This window comes from Drosophila tropicalis, unplaced genomic scaffold (genome assembly GCF_018151085.1).
Source record: "Drosophila tropicalis isolate 14030-0801.00 unplaced genomic scaffold, ASM1815108v1 contig_593, whole genome shotgun sequence".
Lineage (NCBI taxonomy): Eukaryota > Metazoa > Arthropoda > Insecta > Diptera > Drosophilidae > Drosophila > Drosophila tropicalis.
The window spans coordinates 13,338,001-13,363,620 of record NW_027173070.1 but is presented as its reverse complement, the minus strand read 5'-3'; the positions used below and the strand labels follow the sequence as shown (position 1 = coordinate 13,363,620).

Below are 25,620 nucleotides of genomic sequence, written 5' to 3'. Positions count from 1 at the left end.
AAGTCTTTTAAAAGTAAGAAATATTCCATAATATAGAACGAAAAGAACAATAAAATCAAAAAATATTTAAAGGGAATTTATTGGCTTAAACTCCAGGGATACATAAACTTCGGGATAGCCAATGTTAATTTTCGTTTCTCAAAATACAAAGGTGTTGAAAATTTTAAATATTTTTGAAAATAAAACTTGCAAAAGAAAATTCATTATGTACATAAATACGGAATTCTCGGTTTTCGAGCAATTTTCGAGCCTTTTTTTTACTCAAAACTATTAGTATAAATATGCTACGTGTTTATATATTATATATGGAAAAAGGGTTTATTATTTTGGTCAGAAGTGTGCAACCTGTAAAAGGAAACATCTCACATACGATGAGACGTCGATCCTTGTGGAACAATTCAAACTCCTCTTAGTTTTTAATCTACTATCTTGAATTCAACTGGATTGGACCACTATCTTAAGATAAATAATTTTAGTCAGAAAAACTTTAATCCTCTTTATAATTTTATCGACAAACAATGATAATTTGCAAGAATTCGACCAGTCAGGCAAAAGAAAAACTTGCCAGGATATACAAACAGATGTTAACATTATGCTTTTGGTGGTTAAATTAAAGAAACATCTAGAGTTGAAATATGTATCTTAATTCTCACTTGTATCTCATTGGTCTAATTCAAAACGGGAGGGCAGTTCCCCCTCCAAAGCTCACTTATGTACATAGTTGACACCACTTTATCTGATTAATCCAAGAGAGAGATCTGTTTAAAAAACTTTGACGCATTCTGACCTTGATAAATGTCATAGTCCTGTCAGAGTTCTCACAGCTTTGTGCGGCGGCAGGACAATTGCTTTTTGTACTCTGCCCTCACACCCCATCCAAAGGATAATCAAAAATTTGTTTCATTATATGGATATCCTTCTAACAACTCTTCAAAAAATTTCTGTTCGCTTACCATTTTCAAAGAGCACAAGAGGATGAGAAGTAGAGATTATTGTTGTTCTTGTGGCTTTGGCAACTTTTTTTTTCTCTGTGGTCTATGTCTGCCACAACAAACAAACAAACTTGGACAATGACATCAAAACACACACACACACACATAAAGATAGAGGTCCTGGGAGCTCCCAAAAGATATATTCTGCGGCACGACCAAAAAAAAAAGCGTAACTCAAATTAGTAGGAAAAAATAGAAAAATATCTAGTGAAAAAAAAGGAAAAACTGGAAGCAGACAACGACAGACTCGGCAGACTCGGAAAAAATATTGGTGTAGTGGAGGACAGCTGGTGGGACACTACTGAAAGGCAAAATAAGGATAACAAGAGAGAAAAACCAACCCTTGGGCCATGGACCGAGCAAGGACAAAAGCCGGCTAGAGTGCGGCGAAAGTATAAGACTGAATTCGCCGCACTTGCGTGCCCTCTGACTCCTTGGCTCATACTCTCTTTCAATCAGCTGGTTCCAGCCCTTTTGATGTATTGGCCGTTTTTAATTTAATGAAGCGCAACATCAAAAAGCAGCAGAAAAAGTAGTAGGTAGTAATATAAAAAGTAGGGGGCGGATGGTGTCTTTGTGTGTGTGTGTGTGGGGTGAGTTTCTGTGTGTAAACAATAAAATAAACATTTCTGCAGATGTGACTAGACCGAGGGTGGATTTCACTCGAACTCTTCAAATGTCAGTCGCGAAATGTTCGTTAAATTAATTGCATTGCACTTTTTTTTTTTTTTTTAGACTGTCAAGACCCTTCTACAGAACGGATGGACATATATGCATAGTGTGTGTGGTGGTAGTTTCATATTTTTCGGTAAGGTTTGGGTTGGTGAATCATCAAGAGTTATAAAAAAAGCCAGCAGGAGGGACATTTGTGGGGTTGAAAATTAACAACAAACATTAACCACGTTGAACTGCGACCTACCCTAAGTTAAAGACCAAAAAAGAAAAGGCTTGAGGCGACTGGCTATCGTTGATTCTTATCATTTTTCTAGTTGTAGAAAAGAAATCCAAGCTTTTCTTTTTGTTCACTTATTTCCGACTGAACAGACCGTCAACGGTTTGTAACAGAAATTTATTAGCAATTCAATGTGAACGAAGACGACCAAGTTAACGATGTTCATAGCACCCTCATTACTTTAAGGTGCCGACATCTTAGTACCTTGTATTTAAAAGGGTTGAACAGGTCATGCATTTGGGAAAGATTTGAAATATTTGAAATTCTTGAGGATCGTGTAAGTATTATGGTTTTTGGAGCTTCAAGCTGGAACCGTGATCTAGAGAAGGAAACGAGAAAGGATAGGAATCATGCGATCTCAGGAAAGGGTCACAAAAAAACTCAAGTAAAATATGAAACATAAAACAGATCTACATAAATTACTTTGAACAGGTGGATCAAGGTAGATTGAACATTAGTTTATAGATTGGACCAAACTAAAAAGTATTCTTGGATTTTAGGATTCAAAAAACTTGTAATTTTTTAAGAAGCCAATTTGTCTGCTTAAAGATTGATCAACATTGACCGACCACTTTGAACATTAGCCATTTTTGTATAAGGACAAGCGAAAAAAGTAAAAAATGAATGGAAATATCAATATTTTGGCGGGTGGCTAGGCCCCCATACTCGCCCCTGATTCCAGATTGGCAGAAATGATTATAGATTTGATATACCAAAGATTATTGAACGCACATACCCACTCAATCTCATTGGGTGCAGGGTAAATCAAGGGCTCTCAGTCTCCACTTCTCTTCCCAAGCTCTTGCGTCCCTTTCAAGTGTCACTTGAAGTCCATGCAGCTGCCTGGCCCTGCCCTCTTGTCTTGTCTTGCCTTGACAGTGACAGCGGCAGCGACAGTTTGAATGCAACTCAAGCTTATTAAAGCTCAAAGAGGGCGATAGAGGAGGCGAGGTGGTGGAATAGGTGAAGGAGGGTGGGCAGCAACTGTCATTGGTATTAAAAATTGAGCACGTGCTGCGGCTGCTGCTGTTGGCGATGTGGCTGATGCTACTGCTGCCTGGCAAAAACTTGGCCATTGTTTGGCCTTTGGCTGCATGTCAGAAGATACTCGACTGAAGATTCTGTTTTTTTTTCTTTGGCTCGAATGGAAGCAATGGGCGTAACTGAGCATAGATGCCGACGATTTCGAAAGATAAACCTGATGAAAAACATGAATGCATTAAAGCTGAACCAATACGAGAAATCTTTTAAAAATATTAAACCAAAGCTTACTGATGTTAGTGCTTCATTGCGATTTTGGGACAATTCGATTTCAATTAGTTATGGAAATAGCATCCTTTTAACAACCTTTTTATAGTTTTTATTGGATATTGTGAGTGGCCTTAATTGCATTGAATTCCATTGCACTTTCGGTACATACAAAACACAATTAATAATGAACAAATAAAAATGTAAAGTAAACTGTTATTTTAACTAGAGATGGATGGTAGAGCTAGAGATGGACCTTTTTCATATCAATGATCCTAGCAAGATCATGTGCTAAGTAGAAGTTTAAAATTTCATAATAGAAATAAACACACGAGTTATATTCTAATTCTTATCTAATTAAACATTAAACATTGAAAATCTAAAGGATCCTCATGATCGCTTCAATATTTATCCTACTTAGAGTTTGCCAGTATTCTGGCCTCGACTTTAAGGAAAACCCGACCCTGACATCTGGCAGCACTGGTTTAACTTTGCGATTCTTCCTGTTCGCTTGTTGCGCTTGTTGTTCGGTGGATTTGTGTTCATTGTTTTTTTATTTGTCCTTAAAGTGAAATAGTGCAAGCAAATGAGATGCATATAAAGTTTATCAAATTGGCTATAAAGTTAGTTTGTTGGTGATTGAGATTTTTGCGGCTAAAAAATTGCATGGAGCAATGGAAAAAAAGAAAGAAGAGAAATTCACCACTAAGAGTGGCGGCTCCAATTGGAATGTGTGTGTGTGTGCGGGAGTGTTGAAAAATACACAAATATAATGTCATTTTCCTCAGTAATTTGTCTGTTGGATTTGCTGTTTATTAAGTTCTGAATTATAGCAATCTAATAGAAAAATAAAGTTTATATAATCGGTTTAAGGTTGTGATATTGAATAGAAAGAAACTCGCCACGCCTAGGCCAAGCTCAAGTGGTGAATTGCGTCTGTGTGAGAGTTGTCGTGTTAAAAACTAAAATATATGGTGTCATATGGGCCACTTGTTCGTACTGAGCGTTGTACGACTACGTCTATAAAAAAAAAAAAAAAAAAAAAAAAATTTGCAATTTTAAATAATTTGCAAATGATTTTTGGTTATTCCTTTGTTTTGTTTTTTTTTGGGTTGTTAAAGTACATGTTGTACAGAAAAAGATTTTGTAAGTTTTTGTAATGACCCCGAGAGAAAGCGAGATAAACAAGACACCAAGTGCTCCCAAAATGCCATAACGAATGGTAAGGTAAGTGTTTTTTTTATGTTTTTTGAATGATTTATAATGCTTAAATTTCTATACATTATTTTTCAAGACAAAAAAAAACATATTTAGGTAGTTAATCTTTTCTTCATTGTTATGTTTTCGTCTTATAAAAATTGATTGTTTATTTATGAACAAAAAAGAAAAAACACATATGATTCGATCGATTCATGAGTATTAGATTTTTCTTTTCAGAGTGCAATCAGAAGAGCTTAGAGCTTTGCCCTTTATTAGCATTCTTCCCCTCATCTTGGCTCTTAACAATTTGTTTTAGTCTCGTTTGTTTTTGTTGCCTGATGGCTGATGTTGATCTTTCCTACACTGATTAAAAGCATACAAAAACAAATCATGTTACAACACACTCACTTTCTCTTAGAGTTGCCATATCTCTGTAACACGTCTTTTGTTTACTCTTGTTACCGTTCTGATTTCATATATAAATATTTGAACGATTTACATGGAAAGAAAGGGAGAGGGGGCGGGCAGGCAACTACCCAACGAACCAACCAACCGCCCACATGGCATAGAAAAGGATTAAGTGTCAAGCCTTTCCGTCTCAGCTGCTGCTGATGATGCCGCTGCCGTTTCGTGTAACAAATATAACCGAAATGAGTATGAATAACAAGAACGAACAAGAATGAACAAACAGCTGTCAGCAAATTTGAGTAGGGTTAAGAGCTCAAAAGCTCTTAATACCGACCGAAGTATCAGTTCCGTTAGTTGGATGCAAACTTGAAGTTTTTTTCTATAAATCTATCAATTAGCTTGTAATAATTTCCAACTATAGCAAATCAATTATAACAATTGATATAGAATCAGCTGTTGGTTGTCTTCTCCAAATTGCAAACAGATGATGTTGATAAGGGGGCATAACGAATCAGTTGATGGATATTCATTGAATCGTAGCATTTCATATTGTTTCGCATGGCCACATGGCCACAGACAGAGGCTGAGCTGTCTGCCAAACAATTTTTCTGCAACATTCACACTTTTCGCTTCCACCAACGCCCACTTAAACTGGCTGTCTTGTCCTTCTTCATCTTCTCCCCCTCTGAGTGCCAATGATAGATACTACTTCGTACTTACTTCCATAACAATAAAGCACACACAAATACACCAATATCATATACCCCACCCTCTACACACACACACACACATACACGACGAGAGAGATACAGAGACTAAGTGAAACCAAAGGACAGTGGCAATGGGCAAAATGACGTCTCCGTCTCAGCCAGTAACATAGTTAATCGTTATTTACAGACAGATAAAGTGCAGAAATATTGCCAAAAAGGAGCTGGGGGAGTCAAAGAAGGAAACGGTAGCTCATGTATCTCTCTTTCTCATGCAACCACCAAATGTCGAACCCAAAAGGCAAACGGCAAAAGGCAGAAAAAAATGCGCATACGCCCAAAAAGTAATCGGATTCCCATGCATGGTAGACGGTAGACTGGCTGAAGCTTTGCGCTGCTGGAGCGCACCTTGGTTCAAAATCACTTCAAAATGTCGCTGTCGGAAATATTCTGTTATACCATGCACACCATGGAAGGAATGATCATGTCGGTTATTCCGACTGCCATTTCGTATGAACAGTTAGATCTCGGGGACTGTAAGTGCTAGAGCTACGTAACAAATCAAAATCTGATTGAATATAGCCAACTTATGCATGTAAATGCTTTTCACTAGGTGAATAAATGCTTACTAAGCATCATGTAAACTGAATTTATAAATAACAAATGTTTAAAACTTACTTGGTGCATGGTATACCGAAGTCGGCGAGAGAATTCACTTACTTCATTTTAAGTACGAATACAAATTCATTCTAACGAATTTCGTTCCACTGTGCAAAGAATGCCAAGCTTAGCAGGCTGGGCAGGCTTTGCTCTAGTGATAACGAGTCAAGGGAGTCGGTGATGTGTGGGGACAGTTAGGTGTATGAGGGGAGGGGAGGTAAGTGCTTTGGCCATACTCGTAAATTTCATCTCTCCCTCACCAACAACAAAAAAAAAAAAAAAAGGAATAGCAAAAAATCAGGCCAAAAAGAAAAGGAACTTTTGTGTCGCTTCGGCTTCCTGTGCGGCCGCCAGCAATTTTGAGTTAGTGGAAGCGGGGTAGACGAGAGGGGATGAGTATAGCTTAGGCCACCCGCTGCTGCTTATTCTTTTCACACCATAAACCCCAACGTCGGCGGCTTCGGCGCCTATTTAACTCGTTTTTGCTCCCTGTTTATCAAATTCAATTACCTAAAACCGGAAATGCGTATCGTCGTTGTTGACGACGAGAAGGAGGCTATCCTAGGCCATGAAAAGTTCCGGCCATTAAACTTTTTTTTTTTCGGGGTAGAAACAAATGAAGATGGAAGATGGAGCAGATAGAGATGGCAATTTTGATTTTCTGATTCTTAAGAATAAACCTTTAAAGTTGAAAAGTTTCTTTTTATTATTACGTTTTTTATGTGTGTGTGCGTGTGCGTGTAATTTAAGCTTGTAACTTTTAATTACTGACCGAAGGGCGACCTTTTGGCATAGAATAAAATAAAAGCCACAAAAACCACAAGCCTGACAAAAACAGTGCGATTAATGGTCCCCCATATGATACATATGTATATATCTACATATATAGTATGTAAGTTGACCACACAGGAAATTAAAGTGCTGGGGCAAAGGAGGACAGATGGTGATAAAGTTGAAGCTAGATGGGAAAGATGGAAATGGGAGTTGGAACCGTCCAACATCAAGTCAATATCCGGCAAGACTTTTGCACACATACTCATACTCACATTATGGAATTGCTTCTGCAAACGCTTTAGTGACCCTTCGACTTCTATTAGCCGCTTCTCCAATAACATATCCTGCAACAACAGAAACAACAAAAAAAAAAGAACAACAAAAATACAGAGAAAGAAGCAGTAAAGTATGAACCTTAAGGCCAAAATCAAATGATGAGGAATTTTCTTTCAGCCAAAAACTCAAGATTAAAGTAAAAGCATATGAAATTTGTGTGTTTGTGTGTGTGTATACTATTTACATATATGTTTGTATGTGACGAAGGCGTGAAACCAATGTGAACCAAGTAAAGCAATGTTTGAAGCATTTATTTAAGTTTAATTACAACTAAAAGCTAAAACTCTAAAAGGGACTTAACCATTTAAACTTAAGGTCTATGCGATTGCTAAAAGCGGTGTAAATGTCCTGGAAATGTGTTTTCCTTAACAAAGATAATGGATTTTATTACAAACAACATTTGAAATTGGTGGAAATTTAGTTCTACCGAGAAATATCTTATGCGGAGCCATCCATTAACCACGTGACGCAATTTTTCGGCAAATTTGACCACCTTTCATCCCTTTGGGACATATTTTTAGACTCTTCCCATCCCCCCCCAAAAAGGCAGAGTGATAATTGATTTATTTACCGTAGAACTTCAGAACAGCTTCCATGTTTTAAACTCCTATTCGACTCTCCAATATCCAAACTGCCACAAAAAAAGGTTTTCGATAAAAAAACTTTCACTGATGATTTGCAAAATATTTCGCTTGGGTCAGATTCAAACGACATAAATCCTGATTTCAAAAGTCTTCAAGGCCTGAATGGTGGTTTTACTTTAGGAACTGAAGATTGAAGTAGAAAATGTAAGTAACCGCTTGCTAAAGCCTCAAAATATTAGAAACCTCGAACGAATGTTAGGACATAGAGAAAAAATTTTGTCGGTCCCAAGTTTTTTCGTTTTTGGGAGTGTTTACAGTATCATCCAAAGAAAAGTGATAGATCTATGTATAGATTTTAGAGTCCAAAAGTGAGAAATCGGTTTGAAATTTTGTCCTTTTATCAGTTACAGAAATAAAATAATCTTCCCAGTGGGAATAATTTCCCTCTAAGCTTAGGTACGTTTTTTTTATGTGTCCTTTCTCACGTCTTTAGCGTTGTCTAGTGTTAAAAACAAATGCAAGTGTTACTAAACGTTAATATCTGTAAATGGTCGTCAAAATATTTAGTACCAAAACACAAAATTTGTTATTAACTATTATATATTTATGATGTTATTACATTTTTACGATTTTTTTTTTTTTGTAAAAGGTGTCAACACTTTACCTCAGCAGGGGGTAAACTTTACTTGCAAAAATCTTATTATAAAACAACTTTACAGTAAGATATGTAAATTTTCATAATCAGTAGATAGTATGGCTTATCCATTGAAACAGTAACGAGCCAACTATTTGAATTACTGTTACCATGGCTAACAACCAACCAAGAGAGAAGGCAGTAAGCAAAATTAATTTAATTTACAAGCCTGTCATGGGTGTAGAAAAACAAATCATTGAACTCTTTGTTTGAGATTCTAGCAATAATAAGCCCAAAGTACTTGAGCCGCACGCGATTCCAGTTCATTGTGCAGGTGTTGTGCATGGCCAACAACAACGACAACAACAAAAAACCAACTGTGGCACGAACAAGCTCCAGAGCACAGGCCAACGTTGCCTTTAATGTAAAATAAAACCAAAAAGGTCGACATGATGGGCCAAGACAAGAGAAAAAAGTAACAAAAAAACAAAAAAAAAAGTGACGCCGCTAGTTTTTTTTGTTGTTGTTTTGTAGATCGTAAAATATTTTGTTGTTAAACATTAAAAATTAGTTGTGGAAGTTGTAAAAAAAAGGGGTAACAAAATTTTAAAAATTGTTCAAACATTTTTAATAGCTTTTGACAAAAACAAGACAAAAATAAATTTGTTTGTTCGTTTTTGTTTTGTTTTTATGGGTAACAGACTGAAAATTGAATTTGTTTTGCGCATGTGCAACAGCTGAGTGGAGAAATCTATGTTGAACGAAATGTATATCTAGTGGAAGAAAAAAAAATTGCACAACGTTCAATGAACTTGTTGAAGGAAGTTCTTATTGCAACACACGAGCGAAAAAGACAGAGGGAGTTGGAGAGAGAGAGAGACAGAGAGAGAGATAGAGCAAAAACATTGGCATCCACGCGCAATTGTACGTGGAGAACGTGACTGGATTCTGATGGCAGCTGAGAGATGGAGCTGCAGTTGTAGCTGGAGATGGAGAGATGCACTTCTGCCCATAATCGAGATGCCATTTGGCAAATTTGTAAACTGACTGACTGACTGTTGGGCCGCCAGCTGTGAGTGGGTGTCTATGTCGCATCTTTGTATTGGTAATCGATATTTGCCATCCTTTATGTGACTGAGTGTGTGTGTGTGCTACTGCTTCTTCAATTAGCTGAAAACTCGACCCTGGTCATGGTTGGCCTTATATGTCATGAATTTCTAGGAATACATTGAACACCACATTGCCAAAGCATTCAAGCCCAACTACTACCATTTACATAGAAGATTTTCCACGCTAGCTAGCTGGGATATGGGATTCATTTGCAGTTGGTTATGGTGGACGATGATGATGACGATGACGACGACGACTGTTGTAAGTCTACCATAAATCAAGTGCTCAAAAGGCGCGCAGGCGCACCATACTTAGTGCTATTAAAACGTCACGGAAGTTTAGAACGTGATCAGTGAACGGCGGCAGCAGCAACAATAACAACAACAACAATAACAGCGTTTTACCAGTCATCCAGTCAGCCGTAGAATGAACATTTTTGGTTTCTTTGGTATGAGAAAAACGTTCTGCTTAAAGCACAACATGGTAATTGCCCCATATTTAAAGTTTCAGAACATAGTATTTCAAGCAAAACTAACTTGTAGCTTTTGGTGTTAATTATAACAGTACATTTTGACGGTAACAAATGCTTAGTATTTTGTCATCCAATAATCTCAAGCCAATGAAAGGGGCCAAAACATCTTAAGTTTAAGTCAATGAGCTTCGAGTCGGCCTAAACGCAGCGTTTGATACATTTTGGTACATCGAAATTTAATAGGAGATATGAAAGCGACGAATCGAAAGGCTCAGCTTAAAATTTCCCAGACATTTTTATTATCAAATGCTCCACCTCCTTAATAACACGGGGATCTGTCTGTGGGCCAGGATGTATAGAATATTTTGCGATCCTCTCTCTGGATTTATTCTATGTTCACGGATGACACAGCCCGACAAAGCAGGCTAACCGAACTTGATAATTGGGCAAATAGAAAGGAAATTCCTGTGTTCTCCCTGAGAAAAGTCTCTTAAAATCTGTGATTCTCTACTTAACTGGATACCTCAGCACACATGTTGGATTCACTACCAATAAGGTCAACTAAACAGTTTACATATTATACCCGATTACTTCCGTTAAGAAGTTTTAGAATATATACATATGTGTACATATGTATGTATGTATGTACATATGGGCTTTGGCCAAAAGAACACCTTAATCATTTAACCATACAGCTAAAATCTAGCCGTGTTGAAAAATCGGCCTTTTATTTTTTGTTCTTCTGTTGTTTTCGTGCATGTCAAGAGGGCATTTCTTTTCTTCGTCATTGAGAGGTAAGAGAGAAAGAAGAGGAGGAAATATTTCTGAGGCAAAGGAACTTCATCAATCTCTGTAATGCCGACGACGCCGCCACTGCCAGTTGTGGATGTGTCTTAAATAGGACGTTAACGAGTTCAAGTGGCTTGCAAGAAGGAGAACGAGGGGGTGGTAGGAGGTGTAGGTGATGGCGGTGGAGGTTAGGTCAAAAGGTGAGACTTTGCATGCGGAGAAATTTTATTGTAAAAAGTGTGAGACATGGAGAGAGTGAGAGAGCTTTTCGGCGGGAAATGGGGTTACAAAAAAAAAAAAAAAAACCAAATGGTAAGTAATTGTTGTTGTTAGTCTTCGCATTTGCTCTAAGGGGGTTACATGAAACCAATGATACCAATACAACTTTTGCGTCATGTGTGATGGCAACCAAAGAGGTGAAGGAAACCTACACCACTAGCATAACTAACACCATCTTCTACATTGACTAGCTTTTGTACTACACTTTACACTTACCTTATCACTGCCACTGTCCACTAGACTGGAATTATGCTCCAAGGTTCCAGACAGCTGTAGTTGCTGTTGTTGTTGTTGCAGTTGCTGTTGTTCTTGTTGCACCAATTGTATTTTGCCTTGAGAAATTTGTATATAATTTGCTGGCGGCATTATATCGTGTACATCGTCCTTGTCATCATCATCGCAATCCTTTTCGTTTTGCCTAAAAAAAAAAAAAACGAAAAAGAAACCAAAAACATTGATTAAACTTTAGCCTTGGCAAGAAGTAGCCACTCAGTCTGTGGCGAAAAGTTGTTCAACCAGCTAGCCAACTAACAATGTGTGTTAACGCTTTTTGTCTCTTACATATTTAAGAAACTTTTTATTACCCAATGGTAAGGGGAAGGTGTCAAAATTTATTGTCCCCCCCCCTCAACAAAAATATAAAAATAATCTCGATATTTTTGGGAGCGTTGTGCAATGCAAACGATAGCTAGCACCTTGTCCAGACACGACTTTTTTTCCTTTGGGGAATTCAAAAGAAAATACCTCGTTATTTGCCCAAATTGAATTTGCAACTTAAGTGCAAATAATTTGATAAAATTGCCACTTGCAGGCATTTCTTGAGTGGGCAAAAACAAAAACCAACCAAAAGGCCGGGACTGAATTCAGTAGTGCCGAAGTTCGTATACACTTGCAAATTATTTCTCTTACTTTTCTTTTACCATTTAAGGCGTCAAAGTGGTCTAAAAGTCTCGCGGTGGCCTACAATCTTAGATAAATGCATAGTTATCCGATTTTTATGATATATTTAACCGACAAGTATTAAGTTGTATGTTTTCGACCAATCGTTCCCATGGAAGCTGTATGAAATGATCGCCTGATCTAGATCATATTTCGTACAGTCATCAACAGATATAATATACTGACAAATGTGAGCTTTCATAAAAATAGCTAAAAAAATAACAAAGTTTTGTTATAGTAACAAAAATCACTGTTCATGACTTTACCGTTTGCCTAGTAGCTATGTATATAATATACATAGTGATCTGAACCGATCTGAGATCCGAAATATACAGCTCCTCCAAGATATAGAAACTCCCATGCAAAATATATATTCTATGTATGTTTCGTTCCAAAATGAATGTAACCTTTTTGCAGGGGAATAGAAAAAAACGTTAGCTGCTACATAAAAATGTTGGTGTTGTTGCACTTTGCTACAATAACTCTATGTGGCCAGTTGGCTAACCAGTTTCCTATTTCTCTTGTGGTTTGCTTACTTGAGTCTAACTGGAGTCAAATAAATGGACTTACAAGCTAATCGCAGCAAATGTTTCGTTTCGTTTCGTTTCTTTGACGTTGACATCAAGTGGGCAGTGGTCTGGGCAGGGACAACCAACCGGAGAATCGAGTATCCGCGGGTAGAAGAAGAAATAGACGAAGAGATTCCTCTTTTAGCATCTTACAGTTCTTTTTTTTTTTTTTTTGATTTATAGGCATCAAATAAAGTAATCAAAATCAATTTAAATGTTATCATGATGCTGGCAGCTGGCAATTAAAAGACATCGACATCTATATCAACTATGCGTTTTATCCTCAATGTGTGTGTGTGAATGATTCAGTTTTGCTGTCATGCAAACTTAATTAGAGCATTCGCCAAATGGCACTCGCCACTTGCTGGCTGGCTGGCAGCACAGTCAAAAGGCCAATCTAATGACATTACACAGGGCTTTAATTAACAGATTTTATCCCCTCCTTCTCCCAGCTTTTCCACGACATTTTCATTCTCTGACAGTGAAATACTTGAGTACGCGGTGAGCTCAAGGTGCAAAGTGCAGACATTGCACTTTGTGTGATATCTAATTTAGCACGCACCATTTGCACATTTGGCCATGACTCACAGTGGCTTTAAATTTAAGGTGCAGCACACGGATACTTGAACGGACATTTAAATTTGCATATCCATTACTTCTCGTCTCCACGGCAACTTCTCCTCAAATGTGAAATGTGCTTCCGTTGTTGCCACACACACCACAACAGTTCTCCATTCCGCACAATAAATACTGATAGCGCCCGTCTGCATAGTTGGCATACATAGTCGGATGTGTAATGTTCGTCAATTCGAATTCCCACCCGCGGTCATTCGGTTACTGATTATGCAAAGACCATAAATTTCCGCTGCATCCCCATTTGCAACACCATTACCCTCGCCCTCTCCCTGCCCCTAACCAAGTTTGCCTCTTATCAATGTGACGCAAAAATAATGCGTAGAAGCAATGACGATCCATTGTGATTCATTAGAAAACGTTTTTAGAACATCTTTTTATAACAATTATATCAGCTCGATATGGATTCTCAAACATATAATAAAAAAGTAAAAGTAAAATGCTAAAGCTGACCTAAACTAACACCTAATCCTTGCTAGATTCGGAGCTTACCTGCCTAAAAAAGAATTAAAATGGCACGTTATGTGAAAAAAAGTACTGTGAATTGATTTAACAACTATTCTAAATCTGCTTACCTTCCTAGGAAGGAATTTCTGGCACATCTGCTTTAGACTAGAGATGGATTTGAAAAGGCTTTCAGTTGACTCAGTTCTTATTAATTTAGACCCGAAATTCTCAACACATATCCAACTGATAACTCAAGAATAAATGCTGAGGTTTTAAAAAAGTTTTCCGGCATTATATTTTAAGTAAAGCTAAATTTGCTTAACATTACAAATCTAATAATATATTATGTAGATCAAATTCTTGTGGTTAAAAACAAACACCCCTTGAAAAAAGTCTTTGGTGTGTAATCAAAGTGCATAATTATGGCTTTAGTCGTTCTATGTCAAGATACAGAAAAATGTAAACTAAAAACCAAAATTATTGACAGTACGAGCTATTGGTTGGTGGTCGTTGGATCGTTTTGGCAGATTTGGTTGGACGGTCGGTCAGTGCAAATATTTTACCAAAACTTTTGATCTGCCAAATGGAAAAAAGAAAAAACCAACATGAGAAGGTGGTCGACCAGGCCGGTACGCCCCCGTTTTTTGTTTTTTCTTTTTTTATTTTGCTGTCAGGGGCATAGTGAAACCAAAACTAACTTGAAGTTTTGAACGCCCAACAACTGTCCAAAACTTGTGGGAGCGAGATATGGGCGTGGGGGCCAACACAGACACGACTTGATGGAAATAGAGCTGGTGGAAGATAATTTATAAGCCAGAAGAGATCTTATTAATTTGCGCTGATAAAACAAAGCCTAGTTCACATTTTGCTTGCTCTAGTTTGTTCACTAAGTTACCGTTTTGATATGCTTCGCTGACTTGCCAAATGCTAAGCCAAATGGGCGTGGCTCCTACCGTCTATTGTTCACATTCTCTCATGTGTGTGCACAGACTTTTGGGCTTAAGTGTTGGACAAACAAAACAAAACATGAGGAATCTTTGCTTGCTGTGGGTGTGATTAATGTAATGAGAAATGTGAGTAGCTCTCGGTGATGTTAATTTCATCACTTTTTTTTTTGGTTTTTTCGTTCCTTCGTTCCACAATGAGAAGGCCCTTAGACATGAGATGATATGTATCAATGACCCAAATCTCATCGACATGCATCTTGTTCATAACTGATTTTCAGCCTACACACTCGAAATCGAAATTTGCATAATTTGACGACATGAATCTTGTGCTCTCTCTCTCTCTCTGTTAAAGAGATTTATTAAAGTCGTAGCTGTTGATAGACATCGGGTAATTGTCTGAATTGGTTGTCACCGAAAATAATGCAAGTTGTAAACAGGAAATTGCCAAAGACAAGATCTCCACATTGAAGAGAAAAAAAGTGCAGGCTAAACTAAGTTGCAACTTTGTTGTTGCATTTCGAGTTGTAGTTTTTAAAGTATTTGTGTTTAGTGTCAGAAGCCTCCTCTGACCATGTCCACCGATTCTCTCTCCATTGCCACTCAAATGAGGCGCCAAAGTGAAAAAGCATATCGGATCGGACAGCGACTAGCCGCCTGGCGCTCGTTCGCTTGCGCCCCATAAGTAAATATTTATGCAAATATAAACAACTATAAGACGGGACAAAAAAACCTTCTTGTATTTACATACCCAACAATGCAGGTCAAGCGAATAGGTCATAAAATTATTACTTTGACTTCTTTGAGCATGTTCAATGCTTGTTTTGAAACCTTTTTTTGTTTACTTAATTTGTTCTGGAGATGGTTTTTGAGGACTTTGACTATGTGACTAAGAAGCAGGACCAGATCTATATGAGATCGAAAGGAAAAGTTTTTGAAATTATTAACTTATAAAAAACCTTAATTTTGTGACTAAAAATCTTTAACGAATTTAGATAAGGTCAGAACGAAGAGGTTTTTGGGAACTTTAACTTATAGAGGAAGAAGGGATTTTTGAGAACGTAACTCTACTTAACTTAACTAACTGAACTTAACTAAAGGTCGGGGAGATGAAGCTTAACCTTGGGACTAAATGTCTGTGATGTATCTAAAGGAATTTCCTTGGTTTTGAATGATTTTTGCACGGCTGTTAACCTATTGAAGTGAGCAGCATTGTAAATGAATAGATAGTGCCGCATTTGGACAGTGTAACCAGGAATCGAGCAAAAACGGAAGTCAAGTGGAGACAAAATGTCAACTGATTGAGTGCGATTTGCATGTCATGTAAAAAGAAACCTCTCAAGGTGCAGCCACCAGTAGACAGGGGCCCCAATAGTTTAGAAAGTTGTAAGTTGGCCTAAAGGCGAGGGTAGAAAACCTTCAAGGACAAAAGTTGAATGTTAATTAGACGAAGGTTTTCCCAAAAATATGCGCCCACACACATACACACACACACACACACCTTAATGACCCATTAACACACTGGGTCTATATACAATAGGATATATCCGTTTGCTAGAGATAACACAACGACGGCGCAACGCACTTGTGACCCGGCCATAAACATTTTGTAGATATAAATTCTATTTATCAACCAAAAACACACACACACATACAATATACCAAAAAGTTGACGCAAAGCGGCTGTAAAATGGCCCGCACCCCAAAAAAGAAAAAAAAAAAAAAATGAAAACAAAAGGGAAACAAAAATGTGGGAGCCATTGGGGACTCCACCCCAATAAACAGAAAGAGAGAGAGAGATAGAATTGTATTTGTTGCTCAGTTTGCGTTTAAAGCAAACGTTAAGGGCACAAAAAACTTTTAATTAGAAAGCAAGTGCGATGAGAGAAGTAAGAATAACTTTTGCATGTTGGGCTTCAATAACCAAAGAAGGAGGAGGGGGGAATTGCTCAGTCTTTCTACAGATCGTCTTGGGTGTGTGTGTGTGTGTGTGTGTGTGTGTGCGAGTTGATAAATCGCTGGGCCGTCATCTCGAGCTGACATGCCAATGCATATTTATATGTCAACTGCTCATTAAAAAGGTATTCATCATGATCATCTTTCTTTCTCTCATTCTCAGAGAGCTCCAATTGTCACACCCAGAGCCAAAGCCAAAGCCAATGTGAAGTGAATTGAAGTTGCTGCTGCTGCACCACAGAGATTGAGTGAATGTGTGTTGTATCTCTTGCATCTCGTGTGCATTGTGTTTGTGGTGGCAGCGTGTTTGCTGTCAAAATTGCTTGATTGAGAGACAGAGAGAGAGGGAGGGTGGGAGAGAGTGCACAGGAGATACAGATGATCGACTCTTTTGATACTTCATTGGATATGGCAAACTGAAGCGGAACGATTTCAAAGAGTGGCAAACAATCAGCAAAATATCAGTGAAGGTTTAATTATTGTTTCACAGCGTGCGAACTGTAAATGAGGGCATTTAGGCTAACAATTATTCAGATACATCTATTGGACTAGTAAAACTGTTTAAACTGAAACTGGTCATTGAAAAAGAATAACGAACTTCTATTCTATTCCTGGAATTTAAACCTATTAGGCAAACTGTCTATCAAAAAACTTTCTAAATATTCCAAAAACAATGAGTAATGAGAGCATTTATTCATGTGTATTTCCATCCATAAAGTTTTTCTGAATGAGGGCATTTAAGCTAACATTTATACGGATACATCTAATGAGTTAGTTAAACCGCTTTAGCTTGGGCTGTTTATTAAAATAGAATAAAGTATATCTTTTCAGGCAACAGTTTTATTGATTTAGTTTTCAAAGTCGAATTTCACTAATCAAATATCAACATACATAGATTCTAAAAACATTAGAAGAGTTTAAATAAATAGGCCTTCTTAAAATTCCTAAAAGAACTGAAAAAAACGATTCCTTCAAGTCGATCTATATATCGAAACTTTTTCATTCCCAAAAGACTTCCAAAAGGAACTATAGAAAACAATCATCATAGTGTGCTCTAACTATATCATATCTATAATCTTTAAAAATGTTTTCACTTACAATAGCTCATTTTTTGAAAATTCGGAAACTTATTTTCATTTCAGAGAGTATCTTAAATTCGTTTGTCAATAAACATAATTGTCAATGCGAAATACTTTCATTTCTTGTTTTCGTTTCTTTCTCTTGTTTTTCTTTTCATTGTTCAATAATTTTTCTTTATTTTTTTTTGGTTTTTTGTATCCCCATTTTGAGGCGTTATACGATATGTGCGCCACTTTGGCTTCAAAGTGCGTGGTGGAGTACAAGAAAATGTAAGGGACAGAGATGGGGGGAGAGACAGACACACAAAGATCCATATTGTTGTGTCCTCAGTGCACGAAAAGATGGTAGAGGGGAGATATGTACAAATAGTGACTGAATAGCAGCAGACGCACTTGAAATGCATCAAATGCCATTTTTGCCTTTTGTGTCGTTATCTAAGGAGGAAGGAGAAAGAGGAGGAGATTTGAAAATGCATTCATCTAATGGGTGGCAGTAGAACCATTTATGACAAAAGCAATCAAAAGTTTCTCATCAGGGTGAGTTAGAAGCTGCCAATCAAATACATACACACAGACCAAAAAAGTTTTCTTCATCTATCATAGACAAGAACTATGAGCACTAGTAAGCATTTCCGCCATAGGGTTTCTCCATTTACTCTCTCAGTGTGTGTGATTTGTGTGTAATCTAAGCTGAAAATTGGCGCAAGGCCTAAGCGTAGACGTCTAACTGTTAGTTGCATCACATTTCCTTTATAACCCACAAAAAAGGAAACAGCATAAAACACACACAAAACGCAAAACAAAACGTTGTAAGTGGCACATGTAAAAGATACATTTGATAAGTTCCATTTCCCCACATAAGACTCCGAGAACAATGCCAACAAGAAGAGAGCTTCAAGGCACGACACACACAAGTACATACATACATACATATATAAGTGTGTGTGCGTAAGTACATGCATTCATGTAGCTAAACGCCTCATGGTAGCAAATATATTTTTCAGTGCTGTTCTAATGGCTCATTTGCAGCTAGAAAAGAGTTTTAGCTATCAGAGAGAGACAACAGTTAAAGGATCAGATGTAATAGTTTAAGGCAACTCTTTTGTGTTGGTGTTCTCTTTAGAAAATCTACAAAAATTAAATACTTTAAGAATTTTAAAGTTTTGTACCTTTTTGTGTTTTCACATACATATTCAAAAATAACTTCCAATTTTACCGGAAGAAAGTAGCTAAACCCATTTTAGACGGGGTTGAGTTACCCGCTCTTTAGTTCTTTAAAACCAGGTCTAATATTCTAATAAAAGTTAACAAATTTAACTTCAAATTTACTAAAACTTAAAATAAAGTTGTTTACTTGAGATCAAACCTAGTTAAGGCAATAGGAAGAAGAATTTAAAGAATTTAATTAAAACATCTAATAATGAGTGACCTTTTGCATGAATAAAATATAGATTAAAGTGCATCTCCACATGTGAGATGATTTTTTAACTAGTTCTAGAGTTTTTCTCAACTCTCCGGGAGGCATCACTGATTGGCTTAGATATGTACATACATATATGCATATACTCTTCCGTTAAAGATGAGATGAGATGCGAGAGAGAAAGAAAAGTAATTGTTATTCTTGCTGCTTTTTGGTTGTTCCTATTGCTATTATGGGTTTCCGTATCAATCATAATTAGCCATGGCTCGTAAGTTTTTAAGATATACCAAATTGTTGAATGTTTATTTGTTTGTTTGTATGTCTGCGTGCAATTACAAATCGACCAGCAGAGCAAAGCAGAGCAGAGAGCACACATGGAGGAAGGAAAAAAAAGCTTTCTATGTGCGTGAGAATTCATCATAACTAAGTGTTTTCTTATGCTAGGCCTTCTATGTTTTTCTTGTTGTTTCTGTTTTTGGGGTCAGCCCACATAAAATGTTGGTTTAATGTGTTGTATAAAATATGATGTTATGTCTTTTTTTTTTGTTTCTTTCTATGTAATTATGATTTTTCTGTGCTTTAGTCGCGCTTGATTGCCTTGGTACTCCGACTCTAACTCCGATTTAAGAGGAATATTGTGTGTGTCTGTGTGTGTGTGTTTGTGTGTGGGCCTCTCTAGCCAAAGTGGTAAATATATGTATGTATGTAAATGTGAGGGTAACCGACCACCTACAATAAGTCACTCCCTCACTAAATGTGTCTCTCTGTGTCTCTGTCTCATTATTTGCACAGGTGTTTTTAGCACCTGAGTGCCGTTTGGCTGGCCAACATCTAAGTGCTAAAAGGCATTTTTGGTTGCCTTTTATCTGCCTACCTACCTACCCAGCTACCTACATATCAACCTGTAATAATTAGCACATCATGACTTGTAAACAGAAGCGAACTTTCCCAAAATGTAGAAAAAGAGAGTTTTTCTTCCTCTCCTACAAAATCTATCTCTCTGCCTTACTCTCTTTCACATTTTCCGTGTAATAGAAAATCAATTTAAAGATGATTTTGTAGTTTTTTTTTTTTTTTTTGTGGCAACTTAAAAGCCTTTTTTTTTGAACCGGTCACTTTGCCCGCTGGTCAAAGCAATCAAACTTCTAATAATAAAGATTTTAAACTAATTGGCTCATTTAACGTACAAAAAAATCATTACCATAATGATGCGCCTCGTCGTGACTATGATGATGATGATGTTGATGTTGATCTATGCTGAAATCAGCTAAATTCATGGCCCTGACGACAACAAAAAATTAATTACACAAAGCAAAATGAGGCAGACGACACAACAGGAAGATACAGACGGGAAAGGGAGAGAAAAATAGGTAAATGAGGAAATTGAAAAGCTTCTGCTTGGTTTTGTTCCACCCACTGGCCAAGACTCCCTCTCGTTTTTATCGCCTAAAGTCATTTGGCTAGCGCAAAAAGAAAAAAAAAAAGACAATTTTGATAAAGCCAAAAAGACCATAAAAACCTCTGGACATTGGAAGAGGCGTAGTTGAGAAAAGTATACAAATCAAGTATACAAAAAAGAAACCTAGAAATTTCTTCCAAATTCTCTCCATTTTTCATTTCAGACATCACCTTTAGCCTATGACATCCACAAATATTTAAATATCCAATTCCTTTTTAGTAATTATCAAGCTATCTAAAAAGCATTATGATTGCATTTTACCTGATCCTAAGGACAAATCCCCCGAAATCCTTTTATATCATACTTTAGATACTTTATGACTTAATCTTAAATAAAGTATTTCTTGTTAATTTTCTTAAGTGAAGAGAAAAATGTGTCAAACCCCTTTGTTAACTACACCCATGGTCTGAGAATTGTGTGGGGGGAATTTTTCTTATTGCCGTTCTACTTACTTGCGTGCCAAGCGTTTCCTTATGCCGGCAAACATTTTCACAGCTTTTTTTTCTTCTCTTTTCAGCGTTCTTTTTCTTTTTGCTGTTGGCTCCTTTTTAGATCCTTTAGTTCCTTTTTGTCTTTTGCTTTTAGCTGCTTGTCCTAATGTCGCGCGTATTGTAAATTAAATTGCCGATTTCCGTTAACAACACACAGAGAGATAAGGAGAGAGAGAGAGGGGAAATAAACCCCGAAAAAAGGGCAACACACTTAAAATTAATTAAAAAAACAGCAACAAAAATGTGCACGCAATTGCCCAGCTTCTGTTGTTGTAATTGGAGTTGAAGTTGTTGGAGTTGTTGTTGTTGTTGGCATTGGCAGCTTTTGGCCTCATTGCGTCGCAACAGTTGGTAAAAATCAATTAGCCTAAGTAGCCAACAAAATATTGTTAAAGATACTCGGTAGAGGCTAAGTTGCAACTCTCTCTGCGTGTGTATGTGTGTGTGTTGACTTTATCTTTTTCTTGGTGACTTTGAGTTGGTTATGCAATTGACAATTGGAGGATTATATCTACGTTTCTGTATTCGTTTGGTATGCGATTGAGCAATCTCCTCATCTATAATCCGCTGAATGCAATAGGCACACGCACACGCACACGCGCACGCACATGGACACGATCACGCACTCACACACGGTCGCGTCACAACGCATTCCCATCGGAAAACTAATCACTTGGTTTTTGTGGTCTTCAGTTCGGTTTTTTTTTTTTTTTTTGAAAAAAGCTGAAATTGAAGAAAATTCACACATTAATTCAATTTAAAGAAAATGAGCAACACATAAATAGATCATAATCATGAACGTCGTTCAATGTAATTGAGGAGGGGATAATTATTTGTGAGATTATTTGTAGGGAGTGACAGTAAGTCAATTGCTTGTTGGTTGAAACACAATTTGTTTGACCAAATATGAGCGTATTGTTCTTTTCATCAATAGTTTTTAAAGGCCCTCAAAAATTTAACACAAATCTAAAAGGTTGCAATCCACTGCCAATGATCCTACGAATAGGTAGATTGAAATCTTTTTGAATCATATAGAGTCCTTTGCTGGCTATCGATTAGTGACTAAATATTTATAAAAAAGAGGACTAAAAGAAACAAATGCATATTTCTTGCATCCTTTGTATTGCCACAAAAACATAAATTAAAACAATTTAGTATAAAACTCAACGACCAAAATCAATTTATATTTACAGTAGTCATTAATTTGGATGGTCTAATTGGCTTGTTTCTATAAACCAAGAACATTTAAAACAGTTTTTAGACTCATTTATAGATTCATAAAAGAGAAGAAACTAGAAGACAGAGAAGAATCCATGGAAATTACAAAAAAATTGTCACCATTTTGCCATTTCCAGAGCATAGTTGTTACCCTTCTCTCCTGCTCCTTCTTTTCGATACCATAATTGGAAACCATGCGAGTTGATTGCAAGAAACAGATGCCTTAGTTTATTTCACCTTTGTCAACTTTTAGCTAAAATTTAGTAGGCCTCATAGAAGATCGTTGTTAAAAGGTCATTTAAGGACATTTTCTGAGAAGCCTTTTCGAAGCCTGAGATTCATGAAGGAAAAGTAGTAGTAGTAGTTGTAGCTTAAGGTAAATATTAGGCTTACACGTCTTTTGGCATCGTTTCATCGCAAAATCGTTTAGCCATCAGTTGGATTGAGGCCCAAATGTTTTTCTTGTGATAAATGTAACTATTTCTACGCATTCTAGACCATTTAATAAGAAATTGCACTAGTTCATTGCATATGTATGCATCTACATATACATATGTATATGTATATGTAAGTACATATGTTGGGCCATAGATTTTTGGGGAAGCCTTTGTCATGGTCGCGTATTTCTTCCCTTTTCCAATGGTGATGTTTTCTTGTTCCCTGCTTTTTCTCCAACCTATTCATCCCATCATTTTGCGTTGGTAATTGCACGCGCGCTGAAGCATATCGTATGTTGCTGTTGCTGTTGCAGGTTTCCGTTCGACGAGCCGCAGAGGAACGACCTAAAATAGCGGAACATGAACCATAACAAGGGGCTAGCTAGCTAGCTGGAGCTGGTTGGTTGGCTGGCTGGCTGGCTGTCTGACTGGCTGCCTCTTTGGCGGGAGAATTGTACGTGGTACGTGTTGCAATCTCCAATGGATACTACAAAACACCAAACCCGTACAATTTCCCAGATATACAGATACAGATACAAATCGAAACAGAAGCCAGAGTGCGTGAGTTTTTACTCTCTCACACGAAAACATGTTCTTTGTCATGCTTGGCAGGCGGCATTCTCCGTTCTCCCGTCTCGATTCTCCATTCTCGTTGTTCGACTTTGTGAGCCAAGTGCATGGCCCGAAAAAAAGTTGTAACAGAATATGCCATTAAGGGGGCGTCCCCCGCACCCGAAAAAAGACTAAAACTACCACCATAATTACATCTGCATCCGTTCTGAAAGGCCTCCATCACCCATTCATCACCTTAGTCACAGGAAAATTCAGAGTGAGAACAAGCAAAAACATTCCATTCCATTTCATAGTTTAGCAGCTGAAAGTGATAAATTTTTGTTTTTTCGTTTTTGGCCCGGCCAACATCAAATTTAAAACCCATAAATCTTAGCAAAAGCGACAGACTGATCGAAAGCATTCCACACCAAAAAGTTTCTCAATTTGTCATTTGACATGTCAATTATTAGATATACATACATACATACATATGTATCTAGTAGATATGCAAATCACTTATCAAATGAAGTCAAAAGGGCTTAACTTTTGGTTATAATTTCACATGCAGATTAGATAACATTGTGTGAACTTATTTAACCACAAGTTTAAATTTCGGCTAGTAAATCATTTACCAAAATATCTTTTTGCTTGAATAAACTTCTTGTTCAATTCATTTTTTTAAATAAACTGAAGTAAAGAGAAGAGATATATGACTTATTTATTCTATAAATGTTTTGTAATCAACAAGTTGGAATGATATTAAAATGCATTACCATCAAAATAAATATTATATTAACTAATTCACTACCAATATAAACTATTTTTGCTTTAGTAACAAGTAAAAATCTATCTGCTTTTTATACCCTTGCAAAAAGGGTATATTAATTTTGGTCAGAAGTGTGCAACGCATAGAACGAAGCATCTCCGACCATACAAAGTATATATATTCTTGATCAGCACGACGAGACGAGTTCAACTAGCCATGTCCGTCCGTCCGTCCGTCCGTCTGGATCAACGCAAACTCCTACTAGACCGTAAGAGCTACAGAGCTGAAATTTTGCACGTAGGCTTGTATATACTGCAGGCGTTGTATATCTCGGATTCAGCCGGATCGGACCACTATATCATATAGCTCCCATACAAACCCCAAAGTCACGAACAGTGACTTTTCTCAATAACTTCGTTATTTTCTATGCTATTATCGTGAAACTTAATATTAGAGAGGTTACTACGCCTATAAGCGACTATGCCAAATTTGATCAAGATCGGGTGACTATATCATATAGCTCCCATACAAACGGCCAAGTCACGAACAGTGACTTTCTCAATAACTTCGTTATTTTCTATGCTATTATCGTGAAACTTAATATTAGAGAGGTTACTACGCCTATAAGCGACTATGCCAAATTTGATCAAGATCGGGTGACTATATCATATAGCTCCCATACAAACGGCCAAGTCACGAACAGTGACTTTCTCAATAACTTCGTTATTTTCTGAGCTATTGTCGTGAAACTTAATATTAGAGAGTTTACTACGCCTATAAGCGACTATGCCAAATTTGATCAAGATCAGGTGACTATATCATATAGCTCCCATAGGAACGATTCTTCGAAAACAGTGACTTTTGTAAATAACTTCGTTACTTTTAACGCGATTGCTTTTAAATTAAACATTTCTTAATTTAATATATATGTTAATGACTGTGCCGAATTTGATAAAGATCGGGTGACTATATCATATAGCTCCCATAGGAACGATCGGTGGAAAACAGTGACTTTGATCAATGTCTTTCATTATTTCCTACGATTGTAGGCCTTTCTTTCTCAAGCTTAATCCTTTTTAGATAAAACGTTCTTACACATTGATGGCTAATAGGTAAGGATAGAGTTACCAAAAAAGTTGCACTTATTGTTGTGGCTTTCGACTACTCTATAATCTACTCTTCGAACATCTATAAATTCATGGACAGCTGAAGTTAATTTATTTCCTCTAGATCTATATATTTCTTAGCTCTAAGTCGATGTTATTCTAACAATGCTTTGGAAGACCTTTTAGGGTACTATGCGCTGATTAACACCTCCTTTACCCTGTAATCTGGTCTTCTTAGTTCTTAGTTATCTAATCACTCGATGCATGTATTACAAAAGGTTCAAAAAAAACATTGTCTAACAAAATAACAAGCCTAAGAGGTTTAATAACATAACAAATTTCCCATGGAAGTCAGTGGTCAATTTCTAGACAGGCGATTTTGGATTCGGAAGATTTTTTTCAGCAAAAATCACTTTGATTTGTCTATTATGAGGTCTCTTGTCATTAAACTAGTTTTGT

General features: G+C 37.0%; 1 protein-coding gene across 2 annotated transcripts in view; it reads right to left on the bottom strand.

The window, feature by feature from the left end:
* The window catches only part of LOC137578037 (myosin-J heavy chain), a 42,023-nt gene that overhangs the window by 8,085 nt on the left and 8,318 nt on the right, over window positions 1-25,620 (bottom strand). The window contains exons 2-4 of one of the 2 annotated variants that reach the window (XM_068291680.1): window positions 21,044-21,805; window positions 11,362-11,563; window positions 7,214-7,285 (exon numbers count right to left, since the gene is read on the bottom strand). In XM_068291680.1, coding sequence (XP_068147781.1) covers window positions 7,214-7,285; window positions 11,362-11,563; window positions 21,044-21,078 — 309 coding nt within the window. In that variant the 5' untranslated portion in view covers window positions 21,079-21,805. The remainder of the gene's footprint in view (window positions 1-7,213; window positions 7,286-11,361; window positions 11,564-21,043; window positions 21,806-25,620) is intronic. The other variant, XM_068291681.1, reaches the window with a different exon arrangement.